The 19460-nt window shown below is 46.6% G+C and overlaps 1 protein-coding gene across 1 annotated transcript; it reads left to right on the forward strand.

Moving 5' to 3' along the window:
• Positions 1 to 502: 502 nt before the first annotated feature.
• On the forward strand, positions 503 to 15411 carry LOC138666444 (oocyte zinc finger protein XlCOF6-like). Its single transcript, XM_069754667.1, has 5 exons — positions 503 to 522; positions 14460 to 14525; positions 14614 to 14756; positions 14866 to 15093; positions 15203 to 15411. The coding sequence occupies exons 1-5, from the start codon at positions 503 to 505 to the stop codon at positions 15409 to 15411; spliced, it is 666 nt and encodes a 221-aa protein (XP_069610768.1).
• The last annotated feature ends 4049 nt before the right edge of the window (positions 15412 to 19460 follow it).

The raw sequence follows: 19460 nt of genomic DNA on the forward strand, positions 1-19460 counted from the left end.
TGACCTTTAGGGAATTTACTACCAGGAATCAAATTGATAGCACAATCACAATCCCTATGCGGAGGTAGGGCATCGGACTTGGACTCTTCAAATACATCCTGATAATCAGACAAGAACTCTGGGACCTCAGAAGGAGTGGATGACGAAATAGACAAAAATGGAACATCACCATGTACCCCCTGACAACCCCAGCTGGATACCGACATAGAGTTCCAATCCAATACTGGATTATGGGTTTGTAGCCATGGCAACCCCAACACGACCACATCATGCAGATTATGTAGCACCAGAAAGCGAATAACTTCCTGATGTGTAGGAGCCATGCACATGGTCAGCTGGGCCCAGTACTGAGGTTTATTCTTGGCCAAAGGTGTAGCATCAATTCCTCTCAACGGAATAGGACACCGCAAAGGCTCCAAGAAAAACCCACAACGTTTACCATAATCCAAATCTATCAGATTCAGGGCAGCGCCTGAATCCACAAACGCCATGACAGAATACGATGACAAAGAGCATATCAAGGTAATGGACAGAAGGAATTTGGACTGTACAGTACCAATGACGGCAGACCTATCGAACCGCTTAGTGCGCTTAGGACAATCAGAAATAGCATGAGTGGAATCACCACAGTAGAAACACAGCCCATTCAGACGTCTGTGTTCTTGCCGTTCAACTCTGGTCAAAGTCCTATCGCACTGCATAGGCTCAGGTTTAATCTCAGACAATACCGCCAGATGGTGCACAGATTTACGCTCGCGCAAGCGACGACCGATCTGAATGGCCACAGACATAGACTCATTCAAACCAGCAGGCATAGGAAAACCCACCATGACATCCTTAAGAGCCTCAGAGAGACCCTTTCTGAACAAAGCTGCCAGCGCAGATTCATTCCACAGAGTGAGTACTGACCACTTCCTAAATTTCTGACAATATACTTCTATATCATCCTGACCCTGGCACAAAGCCAGCAAATTTTTCTCAGCCTGATCCACTGAATTAGGCTCATCGTACGGTAATCCGAGCGCCAGGAAAAACGCATCGACACTACTCAATGCAGGGTCTCCTGGCGCAAGAGAAAATGCCCAGTCCTGAGGGTCGCCGCGCAAAAAAGAAATAATAATCAAAACCTGTTGAACTGAATTACCAGAAGAATGAGGTGTCAAGGCCAGAAATAGCTTACAATTATTTTTGAAGCTCAGAAACTTAGTTCTATCACCAAAAAACAAATCAGGAATAGGAATTCTTGGTTCTAGCATAGATTTCTGATCAATATTATCTTGAATCTTTTGTACATTTATAACGAGATTATCCATTGAAGAGCACAGACCCTGAATATCCATGTCCACAGCTGTGTCCTGAAGCACCCAAATGTCTAGGGGGAAAAAAAGACTGAACACAGAGCTGAGAAAAAAAAATGTCAGAACTTTTTTTTTCCCTCTATTGAGAATCATTAGTGTGGCTCCTTGTACTGTTATGATGGCTATCCAGTGACACAGTGTGCCAGCAATCAGAGCACATACAGTGATCTGACAATAACCCAAAAACAATAGAACGAGCTCTGAGACGTGGAATCTCTGTAGACCGCAATACCTGAACCTATCCTAAACACAACTAAAGGCAGCTGTGGATTGCGCCTGACACTACCTATGCAACTCGGCACAGCCTGAGGAACTGACTAGCCTGAAGATAGAAATACAAGCCTGGCTTGCCTCAGAGAAATACCCCAAAGGAAAAGGCAGCCCCCCACATATAATGACTGTTAGCAAGAGGAAAAGACAAAACGTAGGGATGAAATAGATTCAGCAAAGTGAGGCCCGATATTCTAGATAGAGCGAGGATAGCAAAGAGAACTTTGCAGTCTACAAAAAACCCTAAAGCAAAAAACCACGCAAAGGGGGCAAAAAGACCCACCGTGCCGAACTAACGGCACGGCGGTACACCCTTTGCGTCTCAGAGCTTCCAGCAAAATGAATAGACAAGCTGGACAGAAAAAATAGCAACAAAAGCAAAGAAGCACTAATCTAAGCAGAGCAGCAGGCCACAGGAAAGATCCAAAGCTCAGATCCAACACTGGAACATTGACAAGGAGCAAGGAAGACAGAATCAGGTGGAGTTAAATAACAAAGCAGCCAACGAGCTCACCAGAACACCTGAGGGAGGAAGCCCAGAAGCTGCAGTACCACTTGTGACCACAGGAGTGAATTCAGCCACAGAATTCACAACAGACCCGCACCTGTCCCTGCCACTATAAGGGGCCCTGGCTTTCCCTTATCTCAGGGGTACCTTTGATGATTAGGAGGCCTGAGCCGCCAGCGTATCCCTGTCTCCTGTGCAGGCGCTATCAGTGGCCCCCCTCTCCCCCCAGGGAGGAGGACTGCACCAGTGTATAAATACAACAATAAACAGGGTATACAGACAAGGTAACAAAAAGTCTCCAACTCACCAAATGCTCACACAGCCACAGAGGAAACACAGAGAAGGGAAGAGAAGGAAAAAACTAGGAAGGAAAACAGGTTTAACATGCAACCAAAACAGCAGACACCAATCTCTGTAAATAAACCTCCAAGCTCCTAATATCCTTCAACCTCCAAGCCAGGCAGCAGAACTGATCACTGACAATAGCTGTAGTCAAGGCTGGGTCTATATAGAGGAAGAGATTACAAAATCCACTTCAGCTGAGAGACCCAGCTCACAGCAACTCAGCAACAAGGTTAACTCCTGCACTGCTGGCACAAAGCAGCCAGGTCAGAATACAGGAGAAGAGCTTCTGTTCACTGTGTGTGAACGAGGCCCAGAGCGCTGCGGTTCTCTGGAACCTCTCTGTCGCGGTAGCCCGTGACATCTTCATCAATAAAAACAGTACAAAAGGGGAGATCCCCAATGCCTGACCCATAATGGAAGGTCCTTTCTCAAAGGCATGCTGTGAGCCCTTGTGTCGGCTTCCGAAATGCTGCAATCGTGTTTGATCGCAGTATTTCAGGGGTTAAATTGCCGGGAGCGTTCTGTGACTTCTTCTGACACCTAGTGCTGGGTGCCAGCTGTCTGAATCAGCTGACACTTGGCAGCGGTCAGCCATGATCTCCCCGCGATCATGGCCGATCGCTGAGACGTGTACTCCCTGACTGAAGTTATGTCGCTTATCCATGCTATGTAAATTAAAGCTTATAACCTGGCGTTAAATTCATCCATTGGTTGCATAAATTATTCTTTTGAAAGCTGAAATCCTCCAAAATGTGTTTAGGTTAAGAAAATAAATTGGCATCAATGCAAAAATATTGATCAGTTAATGGACACAGAATTGTCAAATTGGCCAGGATCGTCTGATGTCAGAAATGGGTTAATCTTTATTTGTAGTTTTCAGTTAATGAGATTCTCGTGCTCTGGGCGGGGCTGCAGGTGGAGCTATGGGTGGGGTTTTATGCAGTGCTCTGCTTACATATTCATCTGTATAGGCTTATGACAGGTCACTGATCCTTCAGTGACATGTGTTATGAACTTGTGGTTCAGAGCACACAAAGTGACCTGATAGTTACTAATAACATAGGACGAGCTCTGAGACGTGGGAACTCTGCTGACCGCAATCCCTAATCCTATCACACCACACTAGAGGTAGCCGTGGAGCGCTCCTGACCAGACCTAGGCGCATCGGGCACAGCCTGAGAAACTAGCTAGCCCTGAAGATAGAAAAATAAGCCTACCTTGCCTCAGAGAAATTCCCCAAAGGAAAAGGCAGCCCCCCACATATAATGACTGTGAGTAAAGATGAAAATACAAACACAGAGGTGAAATAGATTTTAGCAAAGTGAGGCCCGACTTACTGAACAGACCGAGGATAGGAAAGATAGCTTTGCGGTCAGCACAAAAACCTACAAACAACCACACAGAGGGCGCAAAAAGACCCTCCGCACTGACTAACGGTACGGAGGTGCTTCCTCTGCGTCCCAGAGGTTCCAGCAAGCAAGACAAACCAAAATAGCAAGCTGGACAGAAAAAATAGCAAACCAAGAAACACAAGCAGAACTTAGCTTTTGCAGTGAAGACAGGCCACAAGGACGATCCAGGAGAGAGCAAGACTAATACTGGAACATTGACTGGAGGCAAGGAACAAAGAACTAGGTGGAGTTAAATAGAGCAGCACCTAACGACTTAACCTCTTCACCTGAGGAAGGAAACTCAGAAGCCGCAGCCCCACTCACATCCACCAGAGGAAGCTCATAGACAGAACCAGCCGAAGTACCACTCATGACCACAGGAGGGAGCTTGACCACAGAATTCACAACAGTACCCCCCCCCCTTGAGGAGGGGTCACCGAACCCTCACCAGAGTCCCCAGGCGGACCAGGATGAGCCAAATGAAAGGCACAAACCAGATCGGCAGCATGAACATCAGAGGCAAAGACCCAGGAATTATCTTCCTGACCATAACCCTTCCACTTAACCAGGTACTGGAGTTTCCGTCTCGAAATACGAGAATCCAAAATCTTCTCCACTATATACTCCAACTCCCCCTCAACCAAAACCGGGGCAGGAGGATCAGCGGATGGAACCACAGGTGCCACGTATCTCCGCAACAATGACCTATGGAATACATTATGGATGGAAAAAGAAGCTGGAAGGGTCAAACGAAAAGACACAGGATTAAGAACCTCAGAAATCCTATATGGACCAATGAAACGAGGCTTAAACTTAGGAGAGGAAACTTTCATAGGAATATAACGAGATGACAACCAAACCAAATCCCCAACACGAAGTCGGGGACCCACACAGCGCCTGCGGTTAGCAAAACGTTGAGCCTTCTCCTGGGACAATGTCAAATTGTCCACTACATGAGTCCAAATCTGCTGCAACCTATCCACCACAGTATCCACACCAGGACAGTCTGAAGACTCAACCTGCCCTGAAGAGAAACGAGGATGGAAACCAGAATTGCAGAAAAACGGCGAAACCAAAGTAGCCGAGCTGGCCCGATTATTAAGGGCGAACTCGGCCAAAGGCAAAAAGGACACCCAATCATCCTGATCAGCAGAAACAAAACATCTCAGATATGTTTCCAAGGTCTGATTGGTTCGTTCAGTTTGGCCATTTGTCTGAGGATGGAAAGCCGAGGAAAAAGACAAATCAATGCCCATACTAGCACAAAAAGCTCGCCAAAACCTCGAAACAAACTGGGAACCTCTGTCAGAAACGATGTTCTCCGGAATGCCATGTAAATGAACCACATGCTGGAAAAACAATGGCACCAAATCAGAGGAGGAGGGCAATTTAGACAAAGGTACCAAATGGACCATCTTAGAGAAGCGATCACAAACCACCCAAATGACCGACATCTTTTGAGAGACGGGGAGATCCGAAATAAAATCCATAGATATGTGTCCAGGTCCTCTTCGGGACCGGCAAGGGCAAAAGCAACCCACTGGCACGAGAACAGCAGGGTTTAACCCAAGCACAAATCCCACAGGACTGCACAAACAAACGCACATCCCGCGACAGAGACGGCCACCAAAAGGATCTAGCCACCAAATCTCTGGTACCAAAGATTCCAGGATGACCAGCCAACACCGAACAATGAACCTCAGAGATAACTCTACTCGTCCATTTATCAGGGACAAACAGATTCTCCGCTGGGCAACGGTCAGTGTTGTGAATTCTGTGGCAGAGCTCCCTCTTGTGGTCACAAGTGGTACTTTGGCTGATTCTCTCTGTGATCTTCCGTTGGTGGAGAAAAGTGGTACTGCGGCTTCTGAGTTTCCTTCCTCAGGTGATTTGGTGAAGTCGTTAGGTGCTACCCTATTTAACTCCACCTGGTGCTTGGATCCTTGCTTCCAGTCAATGTTCTAGTGTTGGACCTGTTTCCTCCTGGAGTGTTCCTGTGGCCTGCTGATCTGCATAGCTAAGTTCCTCTTTGCTATTTGTTTGCTGTTTTTTCTATTCCAGCTTGTCAATTTGTTTTTTCTGCTAGCTGGAAGCTCTGGGACGCAGAGGGTGTACCTCCGTGCCGTTAGTTCGGTACGGAGGGTCTTTTTGCCCCCTTTGCGTGGATTTTGTAGGGTTTTGTGTTGACCGCAAAGTTGCCTTTTCTATCCTCGCTCTGTTCAGGAAGTTGGGCCTCACTTTGCTAAATCTATTTCATCTCTACGTTTGTCTTTTCATCTTAACTCACAGTCATTAAATGTGGGGGCTGCCTTTTCCTTTGGGGTATTTCTCTGAGGCAAGGTAGGCTTATTTTCCATCTTCAGGCTAGCTAGTTTCTCAGGCCGTGCCGAGTTGCATAGGCAGCGTTAGGCGCAATCCACGGCTGCCTCTAGTTGTGTTGGAGAGGATTAGGGATTGCGGTCAACAGAGTTCCCACGTCTCAGAGCTTGTTCTTATTTTTTGGGTTATTGCCAGGTCACTGTATGTGCACTGACCTCTATGTCCATTGTGGTACTGAATTACCAGCCATAACAGTACTGGAAGCCAAAAGTACTAATGATTCTCAATAGAGGGAAAAAAGTTCTGAGACCATTTTTTTTCCTTTGCACTGTATTTTGCCTTTTTTTTTTCCCCTAGACATTTGGGTGGTTCAGGACACAGGTGTAGCAATGGACATTAAAGGTCTGTCATCATGTGTGGATCAGCTCACAGCAAGAGTACAAAGTATTCAAGACTTTGTGGTTCAGAATTCTATGTTAGAACCGAGAATTCCTATTCCTGATTTGTTTTTTGGAGATAGAACCAAATTTCTGAGTTTCAAAAATAATTGCAAACTATTTCTGGCTTTGAAACCTCGTTCCTCTGGTGACCCAGGTCAACAAGTTAGGATCGTTATTTCTTTTTTGCGTGGCGACCCTCAGGACTGGGCATTTTCTCTTGCGTCAGGAGATCCTGCATTAAGTAATATCGATGCGTTTTTCCTGGCGCTCGGATTGCTGTACGATGAGCCTAATTCTGTGGATCAGGCAGAGAAGAATTTGCTGGCTCTGTGTCAGGGTCAGGATGAAATAGAGGTATACTGTCAGAAATTTAGAAAGTGGTCCGTACTCACTCAGTGGAATGAAGGTGCGCTCGCAGCTATTTTCAGAAAAGGTCTCTCTGAAGCCCTTAAGGATGTCATGGTGGGATTTCCTATGCCTGCTGGTCTGAATGAGTCTATGTCTTTGGCCATTCAGATCGGTCGACGCTTGCGCGAGCGTAAATCTGTGCACCATTTGGCAGTAGTACCTGAGCTTAGACCTGAGCCTATGCAGTGCGATAGGACTTTGACCAGAGTTGAACGGCAAGAACACAGACGTCTGAATGGGCTGTGTTTCTACTGTGGTGATTCCACTCATGCTATCTCTGATTGTCCTAAGCGCACTAAGCGGTTCGCTAGGTCTGCCACCATTGGTACGGTACAGTCAAAATTTCTTCTGTCCGTTACCTTGATCTGCTCTTTGTCATCGTATTCTGTCATGGCATTTGTGGACTCAGGCGCTGCTTTGAATTTGATGGACTTGGAGTATGCTAGGCGTTGTGGGTTTGTCTTGGAGCCCTTGCAGTGTCCTATTCCATTGAGAGGAATTGATGCTACGCTTTTGGCCAAGAATAAGCCTCAGTACTGGACCCAGCTGACCATGTGCATGGCTCCTGCACATCAGGAGGTTATTCGCTTTCTGGTGTTGCATAATCTGCATGATGTGGTCGTGTTGGGGTTGCCATGGCTACAAGTCCATAATCCAGTATTAGATTGGAAATCCATGTCTGTGTCCAGCTGGGGTTGTCAGGGGGTACATGGTGATGTCCCATTTCTTACTATTTCGTCATCCACCCCTTCCGAGGTTCCTGAGTTTTTGTCTGATTACCGGGATGTATTTGATGAGCCCAAGTCCGATGCCCTACCTCCGCATAGGGATTGTGATTGTGCTATCGATTTGATTCCTGGTAGTAAATTCCCAAAAGGTCGACTGTTTAATTTATCTGTGCCTGAGCACGCCGCTATGCGGAGTTATGTGAAGGAGTCTTTGGAGAAGGGGCATATTCGCCCGTCATCGTCGCCATTGGGAGCAGGGTTCTTTTTTTGTAGCCAAGAAGGATGGTTCACTGAGACCTTGTATAGATTACCGCCTTCTGAATAAGATCATGGTTAAATTTCAGTACCCCTTGCCATTGTTTTCTGATTTGTTTGCTCGGATTAAGGGGGCTAGTTGGTTCACCAAGATAGATCTTCGTGGTGCGTATCATCTTGTGCGTATTAAGCGAGGCGATGAGTGGAAAACTGCATTTAATACGCCCGAGGGCCATTTTGAGTATCTAGTAATGCCATTCGGACTTGCCAATGCTCCATCAGTGTTTCAGTCCTTTATGCATGACATCTTCCGAGAGTACCTGGATAAATTCCTGATTGTGTACTTAGATGACATTTTGATCTTCTCGGATGATTGGGAGTCTCATGTGAAGCAGGTCAGAACGGTGTTTCAGGTCCTGCGTGCTAATTCTTTGTTTGTAAAGGGATCAAAGTGTCTCTTTGGTGTTCAGAAGGTTTCATTTTTGGGGTTCATTTTTTCCCCTTCTACTATCGAGATGGACCCTGTTAAGGTCCAAGCCATCCATAATTGGACTCAGCCGACATCTCTGAAAAGTCTGCAAAAGTTCCTGGGCTTTGCTAATTTTTATCGTCGCTTCATCTGCAATTTTTCTAGTATTGCTAAACCATTGACCGATTTGACCAAGAAAGGTGCTGATGTGGTCAATTGGTCTTCTGCTGCTGTGGAAGCTTTTCAAGAGTTGAAGCGTCGTTTTTCTTCTGCCCCTGTGTTGTGTCAGCCAGATGTTTCGCTTCCGTTCCAGGTCGAGGTTGATGCTTCTCAGATTGGAGCAGGGGCTGTTTTGTCGCAGAGAAGTTCTGATTGCTCGGTGATGAAACCATGTGCCTTCTTTTCCAGGAAGTTTTCGCCTGCTGAGCGAAATTATGATGTGGGCAATCGAGAGTTGCTGGCCATGAAGTGGGCATTCGAGGAGTGGCGTCATTGGCTTGAAGGAGCTAAGCATCGCGTGGTGGTCTTGACTGATCATAAGAACTTGACTTATCTCGAGTCCGCCAAGCGGTTGAATCCTAGACAAGCTCGTTGGTCGTTGTTTTTTGCCCGTTTTGACTTTGTTATTTCATACCTTCCGGGCTCTAAAAATGTGAAGGCGGATGCTCTGTCTAGGAGTTTTGTGTCCGACTCTCCGGGTGTATCTGAGCTGGCGGGTATCCTCAAAGAGGGAGTAATTGTGTCTGCCATCTCCCCTGATTTGCGGCGGGTGCTGCAGAAATTTCAGGCTAATAAACCTGATCGTTGCCCAGCGGAGATACTGTTTGTCCCTGATAGGTGGACGAATAAAGTCATCTCTGAGGTTCATTGTTCGGTGTTGGCTGGTCATCCTGGAATCTTTGGTACCAGAGAGTTAGTGGCTAGATCCTTTTGGTGGCCATCTCTGTCACGGAATGTGCGTAATTTTGTGCAGTCCTGTGGGATTTGTGCTCGGGCTAAGCCCTGCTGTTCTCGTGCCAGTGGGTTGCTTTTGCCCTTGCCGGTCCCGAAGAGGCCTTGGACACATATCTCTATGGATTTTATTTCAGATCTTCCCGTCTCTCAAAAGATGTCAGTCATTTGGGTGGTCTGTGATCGCTTCTCTAAGATGGTTCATTTGGTACCCTTGTCTAAATTGCCTTCCTCCTCTGATTTGGTGCCATTGTTTTTCCAGCATGTGGTTCGTTTACATGGCATTCCAGAGAATATCATTTCTGACAGAGGTTCCCAGTTTGTTTCGAGGTTTTGGCGAGCCTTTTGTGGTAGGATGGGCATTGACTTGTCTTTTTCCTCGGCTTTCCATCCTCAGACTAATAGCCAGACCGAACGAACCAATCAGACCTTGGAGATATATCTGAGATGCTTTGTTTCTGCTGATCAGGATGACTGGGTGTCCTTTTTGCCTTTGGCTGAGTTCGCCCTTAATAATTGGGCCAGCTCGGCTACCTTGGTTTCACCGTTTTTCTGCAACTCTGGGTTCCATCCTCGTTTCTCTTCAGGGCAGTTTGAGTCTTCGGACTGTCCTGGTGTGGATACTGTGGTGGACAGGTTGCAGCAGATTTGGACTCATGTAGTGGACAATTTGACCTTGTCCCAGGAGAAGGCTCAACGTTTCGCTAATCGCAGACGCTGTGTGGGTCCCCGACTTCGGGTTGGGGACTTGGTTTGGTTATCTTCTCGTCATATTCCTATGAAGGTCTCCTCTCCTACGTTTAAACCTCGTTTTATTGGTCCGTATAGGATTTCTGAGGTCCTTAATCCTGTGTCTTTTCGTCTGACCCTTCCAGATTCTTTTTCCATACATAACGTATTCCATAGGTCATTGTTGCGGAGATACGTGGCACCCGTGGTTCCATCTGTTGATCCTCCTGCCCCGGTTTTGGTGGAGGGGGATTTGGAGTATATTGTGGAAAAGATTTTGGATTCTCCTGTTTCTAGACGGAAACTCCAGTATCTGGTTAAGTGGAAGGGTTATGCTCAGGAAGATAATTCCTGGGTCTTTGCCTCTGATGTCCATGCTCCCGATCTTGTTCGTGCCTTTCATATGGCTCATCCTGGTCGTCCTGGGAGCTCTGGTGAGGGTTCGGTGACCCCTCCTCAAGGGGGGGGTACTGTTGTGAATTCTGTGGCAGAGCTCCCTCTTGTGGTCACAAGTGGTACTTCGGCTGATTCTCTCTGTGATCTTCCGTTGGTGGAGAAAAGTGGTACTGCGGCTTCTGAGTTTCCTTCCTCAGGTGATTTGGTGAAGTCGTTAGGTGCTACCCTATTTAACTCCACCTGGTGCTTGGATCCTTGCTTCCAGTCAATGTTCTAGTGTTGGACCTGTTTCCTCCTGGAGTGTTCCTGTGGCCTGCTGATCTGCATAGCTAAGTTCCTCTTTGCTATTTGTTTGCTGTTTTTTCTATTCCAGCTTGTCAATTTGTTTTTTCTGCTAGCTGGAAGCTCTGGGACGCAGAGGGTGTACCTCCGTGCCGTTAGTTCGGTACGGAGGGTCTTTTTGCCCCCTTTGCGTGGATTTTGTAGGGTTTTGTGTTGACCGCAAAGTTGCCTTTTCTATCCTCGCTCTGTTCAGGAAGTTGGGCCTCACTTTGCTAAATCTATTTCATCTCTACGTTTGTCTTTTCATCTTAACTCACAGTCATTAAATGTGGGGGCTGCCTTTTCCTTTGGGGTATTTCTCTGAGGCAAGGTAGGCTTATTTTCCATCTTCAGGCTAGCTAGTTTCTCAGGCCGTGGCGAGTTGCATAGGCAGCGTTAGGCGCAATCCACGGCTGCCTCTAGTTGTGTTGGAGAGGATTAGGGTTTGCGGTCAACAGAGTTCCCACGTCTCAGAGCTTGTTCTTATTTTTTGGGTTATTGCCAGGTCACTGTATGTGCACTGATCTCTATGTCCATTGTGGTACTGAATTACCAGCCATAACAGGTCAGGTCTATTAGCCTGAAATTTTTGCAGCACCCGCCGCAAATCAGGGGAGATGGCAGACAAAATTACCCCCTCTTTGAGAATACCCGCCGGCTCAGGCAAACCCAGAGAGTCGGGCACAAAACTCCTAGACAGGGCATCCGCCTTCACATTCTTAGAGCCCGGAAGGTACGAAACCACAAAGTCAAAACGGGAGAAAAACAGCGACCAACGAGCCTGTCTAGGATTCAACCGTTTGGCAGACTCGAGATAAGTCAAGTTCTTGTGATCAGTCAAGACCACCATGCGATGCTTAGCTCCTTCAAGCCAATGACGCCACTCCTCGAATGCCCACTTCATGGCCAACAACTCTCGATTGCCAACATCATAATTACGCTCAGCAGGCGAAAACTTCCTGGAAAGAAGGCACATGGTTTCATCACCGAGCCATCAGAACTTCTTTGCGACAAAACAGCCCCTGCTTCAATCTCAGAAGCATCAACCTCGACCTGGAACGGGAGCGAAACATCTGGCTGGCACAGCACAGGGGCAGAAGAAAAACGACGCTTCAACTCCTGAAAAGCTTCTACAGCAGCAGAAGACCAATTGACTACATCAGCACCCTTCTTGGTTAAATCAGTCAACGGTTTAGCAATACTAGAAATATTATTGATGAAGCGACGATAAAAATTAGCAAAGCCCAGGAACTTTTGCAGACTCTTCAGAGATGTCGGCTGAGTCCAATCATAAATGGCCTGAACTTTAACAGGGTCCATCTCGATAGTAGAAGGGGAAAAAATGAAACCCAAAAATGAAACCTTCTGAACACCAAAGAGACACTTTGACCCCTTCACAAACAAAGAATTCGCACGCAGGACCTGGAACACCATTCTAACCTGCTTCACGTGAGACTCCCAATCATCCGAGAAGACCAAAATATCATCCAAGTATACAATCAGGAATTTATCCAGGTACTCTCGGAAGATGTCATGCATACAGGACTGAAATACTGATGGAGCATTGGAAAGCCCGAATGGCATAACCAGGTACTCAAAATGGCCCTCGGGCGTATTAAATGCTGTTTTCCATTCATCGCCCTGTTTAATACGCACAAGATTATACGCACCACGAAGATCTATCTTGGTGAACCAACTAGCCCCCTTAATCCGAGCAAACAAATCAGACAGCAGCGGCAAGGGGTACTGAAATTTGACTGTGATTTTATTTAGAAGGCGGTAATCAATACAAGGTCTCAACGAACCATCCTTCTTGGCCACAAAAAAGAACCCTGCTCCCAATGGCGACGACGACGGGCGAATATGACCCTTCTCCAAGGATTCCTTTACGTAACTCCACATAGCGGCGTGCTCAGGCACAGACAAATTAAACAGTCGACCCTTAGGAAACTTACTACCAGGAATCAAATCGATAGCACAATCGCAATCCCTATGCGGAGGTAGGGCACTGGACTTGGGCTCATCAAATACATCCCGGTAATCCGACAAGAACTCTGGGACCTCAGAAGGGGTGGATGATGAAATAGACAGAACTGGAACATCACCATGTACCCCCTGACAACACCAGCTGGACACAGACATAGATTTCCAATCCTATACTGGGTTATGGACTTGTAGCCATGGCAACCCCAACACATCATGCAGATTATGCAACACCAAAAAGCGAATATCCTCCTGATGCGCAGGAGCCATGCAGATGGTCAGTTGGGTCCAGTACTGAGGCTTATTCTTGGCCAAAGGCATAGCATCAATTCCTCTCAATGGAATAGGATACTGCAAGGGCTCCAAGAAAAACCCACAGCGCCTAGCAAAGTCCAAGTCCATCAAATTCAGGGCAGCGCCTGAATCCACAAATGCCATGACAGAATAGGATGACAAAGAGCAGATCAAAGTAACGGACAAAAGAAATTTCGACTGTACCGTACCAATGGTGGCAGACCTAGTGAACCGCTTAGTGCGCTTAGGACAATCAGAGATAGCATGAGTGGAATCACCACAATAAAAACACAGCCCATTCCGACGTCTGTGGTCTTGCCGTTCAGCTCTGGTCAAAGTCCTATCACATTGCATAGGCTCAGGTTTATGCTCAGATAATACCGCCAAATGGTGCACATTTTTACGCTCACGTAAGCGTCGATCGATCTGAATGGCCAAAGACATAGACTCATTCAGACAAGCAGGCATAGGAAATCCCACCATGACATCCTTAAGGGCTTCAGAGAGACCCTTTCTGAAAATTGCTGCCAGCGCACATTCATTCCATTGAGTGAGCACAGACCACTTCCTAAACTTCTGACAATATATCTCTACCTCATCCTGACCCTGACACAGAGCCAGCAAATTTTTCTCTGCCTGATCCACTGAATTAGGTTCATCATACAGCAATCCGAGCGCCAGAAAAAACGCATCAATATCGCCTAATGCAGGATCTCCTGGCGCAAGCCGAGTTTGCATCTCGGCTTTGGGAAAATGGCCGCCGCGATCTCTAATGCGCACGCGCGGCATCCCGCGGCCATTTTCCTGAAGCCCCGTGCAGCAGAGCACTCGATCTGCGCACGCACGGCCCCAGGAAGATGGCCGCCCCCACCGACGAAAGGGATGACAGCGCAGATCGCGCGCTGCTTGTTCACGTGCCCACAGTGGATTAGTCACCTCAACATGCGGACACCACTACGCCACCAACGTAAAGCTGAGGAAGAACCAGCGCTGTGAACACGCCCTCCCGACCTGACCAGCCTGATTGACAGGCGAAAACGGCGACTTTGGTAAGTTATTTCTCAGCATAGGTGGGGAATCGGGGTACACTACATACACTATAGTAACACACAGCGCAGGCCCTATTTAACAGTATTTATATCTCAATCTCAAAAAACGGGGTGACAGGTTCCCTTTAACTGAAAACTACAAATAAAGACTAAACAACAACCACAAGATGGATTTCATCAACCAAGGTGTCATTGTAATCAGTATAACGGCGCCGACCTAATAGTAATCTTGTTATACATCTAAGAACTCACACAGGGGAGAAGCCTTTTTCATGTTCAGAATGTGGGAAATGTTTTAATCAGAAATCAGAGCTTGTTACTCACCAGAGAACCCACACAGGGGAGTTTATTTTCCTGTTTAGAATGTGGGAAATGTTTTAACTGGAAATCCATTGATAGCCACCAGAGAACTCACACAGGGGAGAAACCTTTTTCCTGTTCAGAATGTGGGAAATGTTTTAACCAGAAATCGGTTCTTGATAGCAACCAGAAAACGCACACAGAGGACAAGCCATTTTCCTGTTCAGAATGTGGGAAATATTGTAATCGGAAATCGGTTCTTTATAGACACCAGAGAGCTCACACAAGGGAGAAGCCTTTTTCCTGTTTAGAATGTGGGAAATTTTTTAATCAGAAATCTGTTCTTTATAGACACCAAAGAGCTCATACAGGGAAGAAAACCTTTTTCATGTTTAGAATGTGGGAAATGTTTTAGTGATAAATCATATTGTGTTAAGCACCAGAGAATTCACACAGGGGAGAAGCCTTTTTCATGTTCAGAATGTGGGAAATGTTTTAACCAGAAATCGGTTCTTGATAGCAACCAGAAAACGCACACAGAGGACAAGCCATTTTCCTGTTCAGAATGTGGGAAATATTGTAATCGGAAATCGGTTCTTTATAGACACCAGAGAGCTCACACAAGGGAGAAGCCTTTTTCCTGTTTAGAATGTGGGAAATTTTTTAATCAGAAATCTGTTCTTTATAGACACCAAAGAGCTCATACAGGGAAGAAAACCTTTTTCATGTTCAGAATGTGGGAAATGTTTTAGTGATAAATCATATTGTGTTAAGCACCAGAGAATTCACACAGGGGAGAAGCCTTTTTCATGTTCAGAATGTGGGAATAGTTTTGCTCATAGATCAAATTTTGTTAAGCACCAGAGAACCCACACAGGGAAGAAGCCCTTTTCCTGATCAGAATGTGGGAAATGTTTTAACTGGAAATCACTTCTTGTTAGACATCAGAGCAGTCACACAGAGAAGCCTTTTTCATTTTCTCAATGTGATATTTTAATTGGAAATCAACTGTTAATAAACATCAGAGATGTCACATAGGGGAGAAGCCTTTTTATTTTCATAATGTTGAAATAGTTTGAACCTAAATTGGATCTTCTTAAAGGGGTTGTCTCTTGTCATTCCTAATGTTTGATGACAAAAGGATAAAACAAAACTTTCTTAATTCCAAATGTAAAACTATACCCATAATTCACCCACTGAAGGTTAGTCAGAAGGTGACTAATAGAAAAAAACATTTACTCCACATTTCAGTATATAGGGTGAGGTGACGCATACACACTCACTCTCCAAACCTCTCATTTCTACGGGTTTCATCGTCCTCAACAAAGGCAACTCATCAGGAGACTTTATTTAATATTGTCCTATATTCAAGAGAGATTATACAAAAAAAAAAAATCATGTTATCCGAAATAGTGAGAAAACTAGCCATTTATAGCCAGATCCCAAACTTCAAACTATATACTTCGGAAGTTTAGAAGCCACTCCAGACTGTATGTGAAAATACAGTATAATTATTGTGTTTTTTCTCTTACAGGGACTGCGCTAGTTTGGTATTGTAACAGGTGTCAGTTAGTAGTGTAGACAAATTGTCCCAGACTAAACTCAGTTTTCAGATGGCCCAATATATACCACTCAGGGAAAACATACCTGCTTCAAAGATCATTTGCAGATTCTAATGGCCATGCTGCAGTCTGTCAAGGAATGAGTACAATATCGTTATAAAGACTAGGAATATGTGCAATCATAATGTCTGGGAGATCTGTGCAATCATTTAGTATGAATATGGAAATTTTCTCTGGAAGTTAAGTGTCCCCTGAGCGGTATATACTGTATTGTCACATACTATCTATTCCTGACACTGGAGTGGCTTATAAACTTACAAAGTACAGTGGGGCAAAAAAGTATTTAGTCAGTCAGCAATAGTGCAAGTTTCACCACTTAAGAAGATGAGAGGCGTCTGTAATTTACATCATAGGTAGACCTCAACTATGGGAGACAAACTGAGAAAAAAAAAATCCAGAAAATCACATTGTCTGTTTTTTTAACATTTTATTTGCATATTATGGTGGAAAATAAGTATTTGGTCAGAAACAAAATTTCATCTCAATACTTTGTAATATATCCTTTGTTGGCAATGACAGAGGTCAAACATTTTCTGTAAGTCTTCACAAGGTTGTGTAGCATGGCTAAAGCTTGTATAGTCGATGGGAGGTATGTATCACAGAGAAGGCTTGCCGCTGTGATGTAACCCGGAGTGTTTTGTTTAATACACATAAGGCAATAAGGAATTGTTTAGGATGTTTGGGTCCGGGTTACGGGTAGCTATGAGAGATGGGAGGGTCTGGCTACCCATATACCTCACCCCTGGGTAAGGGGCATAACCATGCCTATTTATGTTTGTTTCAGGACCTGTGGTGATGTCATAGCCACATGTCTAATCATGTGACGTTACTTCACCAATGGGTGTGGTTTCAGGCTACTTAATGGAGATGTGTAGCACATGGTGAGAGAGTGTGTTTGGAAGTCTGCCAGGGTGGACACACTTCCATGTGTCCTGGCTGGACACTGCATAGTGGCCTGTGTGTTGGACGGTTCCAAGTGGGGACAGACGTCCTGAACAACACACAGAGACCATCTTTAGGCTGGAGAGCCTACGTGCTGGACATAGCACGGCCTGTGTGCCCACAGACGTGAGAGAGAGCGGAGCTCTATTATGGACATTGAGGAAACATCGATCTGAAGTAAGACTGTTTACCTGTTGTTCCTGTCTTGCTGGTTTATGGAGCAATAAACCTGAGAACTTTTAAAGAAACGTGTCTCCTGAGTGTCACCCGCCGCACCTAAGCGAGTGTCCCCTAGACCCGTAGCGGGTGAAACGCTACAATTGGTGTTTTAGACTGCGGGCAACGATCCAAGGAGCATGTGTTGCAGCGCTGGCTGGTCTGAGCCAGAGGAATGGACGGTCTTGAAAACCGTGAGTAGTGCTGATCGGGATCAGTGAGAACTGTTGTTTTGGGGTACCTCTGAGGAGAAGAGGGATCCGGGAAACTGTGTGGCCGGCACCAACAGGTAACGGACAGGTGTCCGTGTGTACTGACCGGGGTCAGACTGGAAGAAAACAGAGACAGTGCGTCTGGGCATCTCTGAGGCTGAGGGGTGTCCAGGAGCCTGTGAAGTTGCCAACGGGTATCGGTCTGAAAACCGTGTATTGTGCTGACCGGGGTCAGTGAAAAACTGTTTTTGGGCTGTGTTAAAGCCGGGTGCGTAACGGTCTGAAAACCGTGTATTGGGCTGATCGGGATCAGTGATTATTTTTTGTAACAGACAGGAGTCTGTGCTTTGCTGACCAGAGGTCAGTAAGAGACTGAGTTTTTTTTTCCTGAGAGTCAGCTTGCTGTGGCTCAGTGAGGTCACGAAGTTTGCTGTGGCTCGGTGGGGTCACGAAGGTGACAAGCGGCTTGCTGTGGATCGGCGGGTCCACGAAGGTGACAAGCGGCTTGCTGTGGATCGGCGGGTCCACGAAGGTGACAAGCGGCTTGCTGTGGATCGGCGGGTCCACGAAGTCTGTGGTTGAGCCGTGCAGCGCGGTTGCAGCAAGAGGTTCCGCAGCAGCAGGAGCTGCAGTGGCGGCAGCAGCTGTTTGTGATCAGCACCCGGAGGTGCCAGTGATTTGGGACTGCAGCAGGGGCTGTAGCAGTGCCAGCAGGAGCTGGTGAAGTGTTGAAAAAAAAAAAAAAAAAAAACATTTTTTTTTTCTCTTTGCAGACTCTTAAAGGGCCAGTACAGGCCAAGAGACTAAGTGGTGTACTGTGCGAACTGGGGCCTGAGTGCCGTGGGGAAGTCCACAGAGTGTACCCCAGGGAAGGGAGTGTCCCTAAAAGTGGGCGGGGACCCAAACGGGGATGGTTGCCCAAAAGGGGGTGGAGTCCCAAAAAGGGGCGGTAACCCAGATAGGGGTAGTAGCCCAAAAAGGGGTGGAATCCCAAAAGGGGGCTGTAACCCGAACAGGGGTGGTGTCAAAAAACAGAGCACTTGCCCAAAAGGGGGCGGAACCAAAAAAATGGTTGCCGATCAGTGACGAGTCACGACTGTGTCCTTTTTGGCTGGATGGAGAGCGTGTGCGGGGGTTGTTAGACCCGGGGAGGGAAGCGTCTTTGCTGAGGACCCTTCCAGGAAGTTCTGTGTCACCTGGGACAAAGGCGAAAATAAGTGGCATAAGTGGGGATGCTAAAGGTCTTCAGGTAGCCACTCTCTACATTGTCGCAGCTGATGTTTCCACATACCATGAGGTGGCTGTAGTCCCGAACTTGCCGTGTCCTATGGTAATAGGACAAGATTTGGAAGCACTGTGGGACTGGTGGGAAAAAGGTGAAGTGTTTGTGGAAATTATGTGTATGGGAGGTAGTAATGTGAATGCGCCCCCTAGTGTGGACAGACCTAAGCTGGACATGCCCAAAGAAAATGGTGAACGGGCCCAACTTGGTGAGACAACATTGGCAGAAACACCTCCCAACACTGATGGGTCAGGTATAAGGGCGACCAGAGGAAACCGTGCGTCTGCCGAACTTACTGACCTGACGTCACCTGTGTGCGACAGTGTGACTGGTAATGAACTAGTAGATAAGGATGTGGTGGTTAAACAGAGTGGAGCTGACACCCAGTTAGAGTGTGACTTGGGGGGTCGCCTTATTGTGGGGTGTGACACAGACTCCAAGGGTGACTGTGACATGACAAGGCCAGTAACAAGTGCTACAACTGAGTATGATGTACCGGTATCAGAAATACTGACACAGGGGAACGACAGGGCTCCACAGGGTGAAGACAGGATGGCAGTGACAGCCATGCCAGAAATTGTGACCTGTTTAAGTGGGGACTGTCGGTTCCAGGAAGACCAATTGGGTGGTGGTGACTTCCATTCAGATGATGACACCAGTGGAAAAGAGTGC

Source organism: Ranitomeya imitator, chromosome 2 (assembly GCF_032444005.1).
Source record: "Ranitomeya imitator isolate aRanImi1 chromosome 2, aRanImi1.pri, whole genome shotgun sequence".
Classification (NCBI taxonomy): domain Eukaryota; kingdom Metazoa; phylum Chordata; class Amphibia; order Anura; family Dendrobatidae; genus Ranitomeya; species Ranitomeya imitator.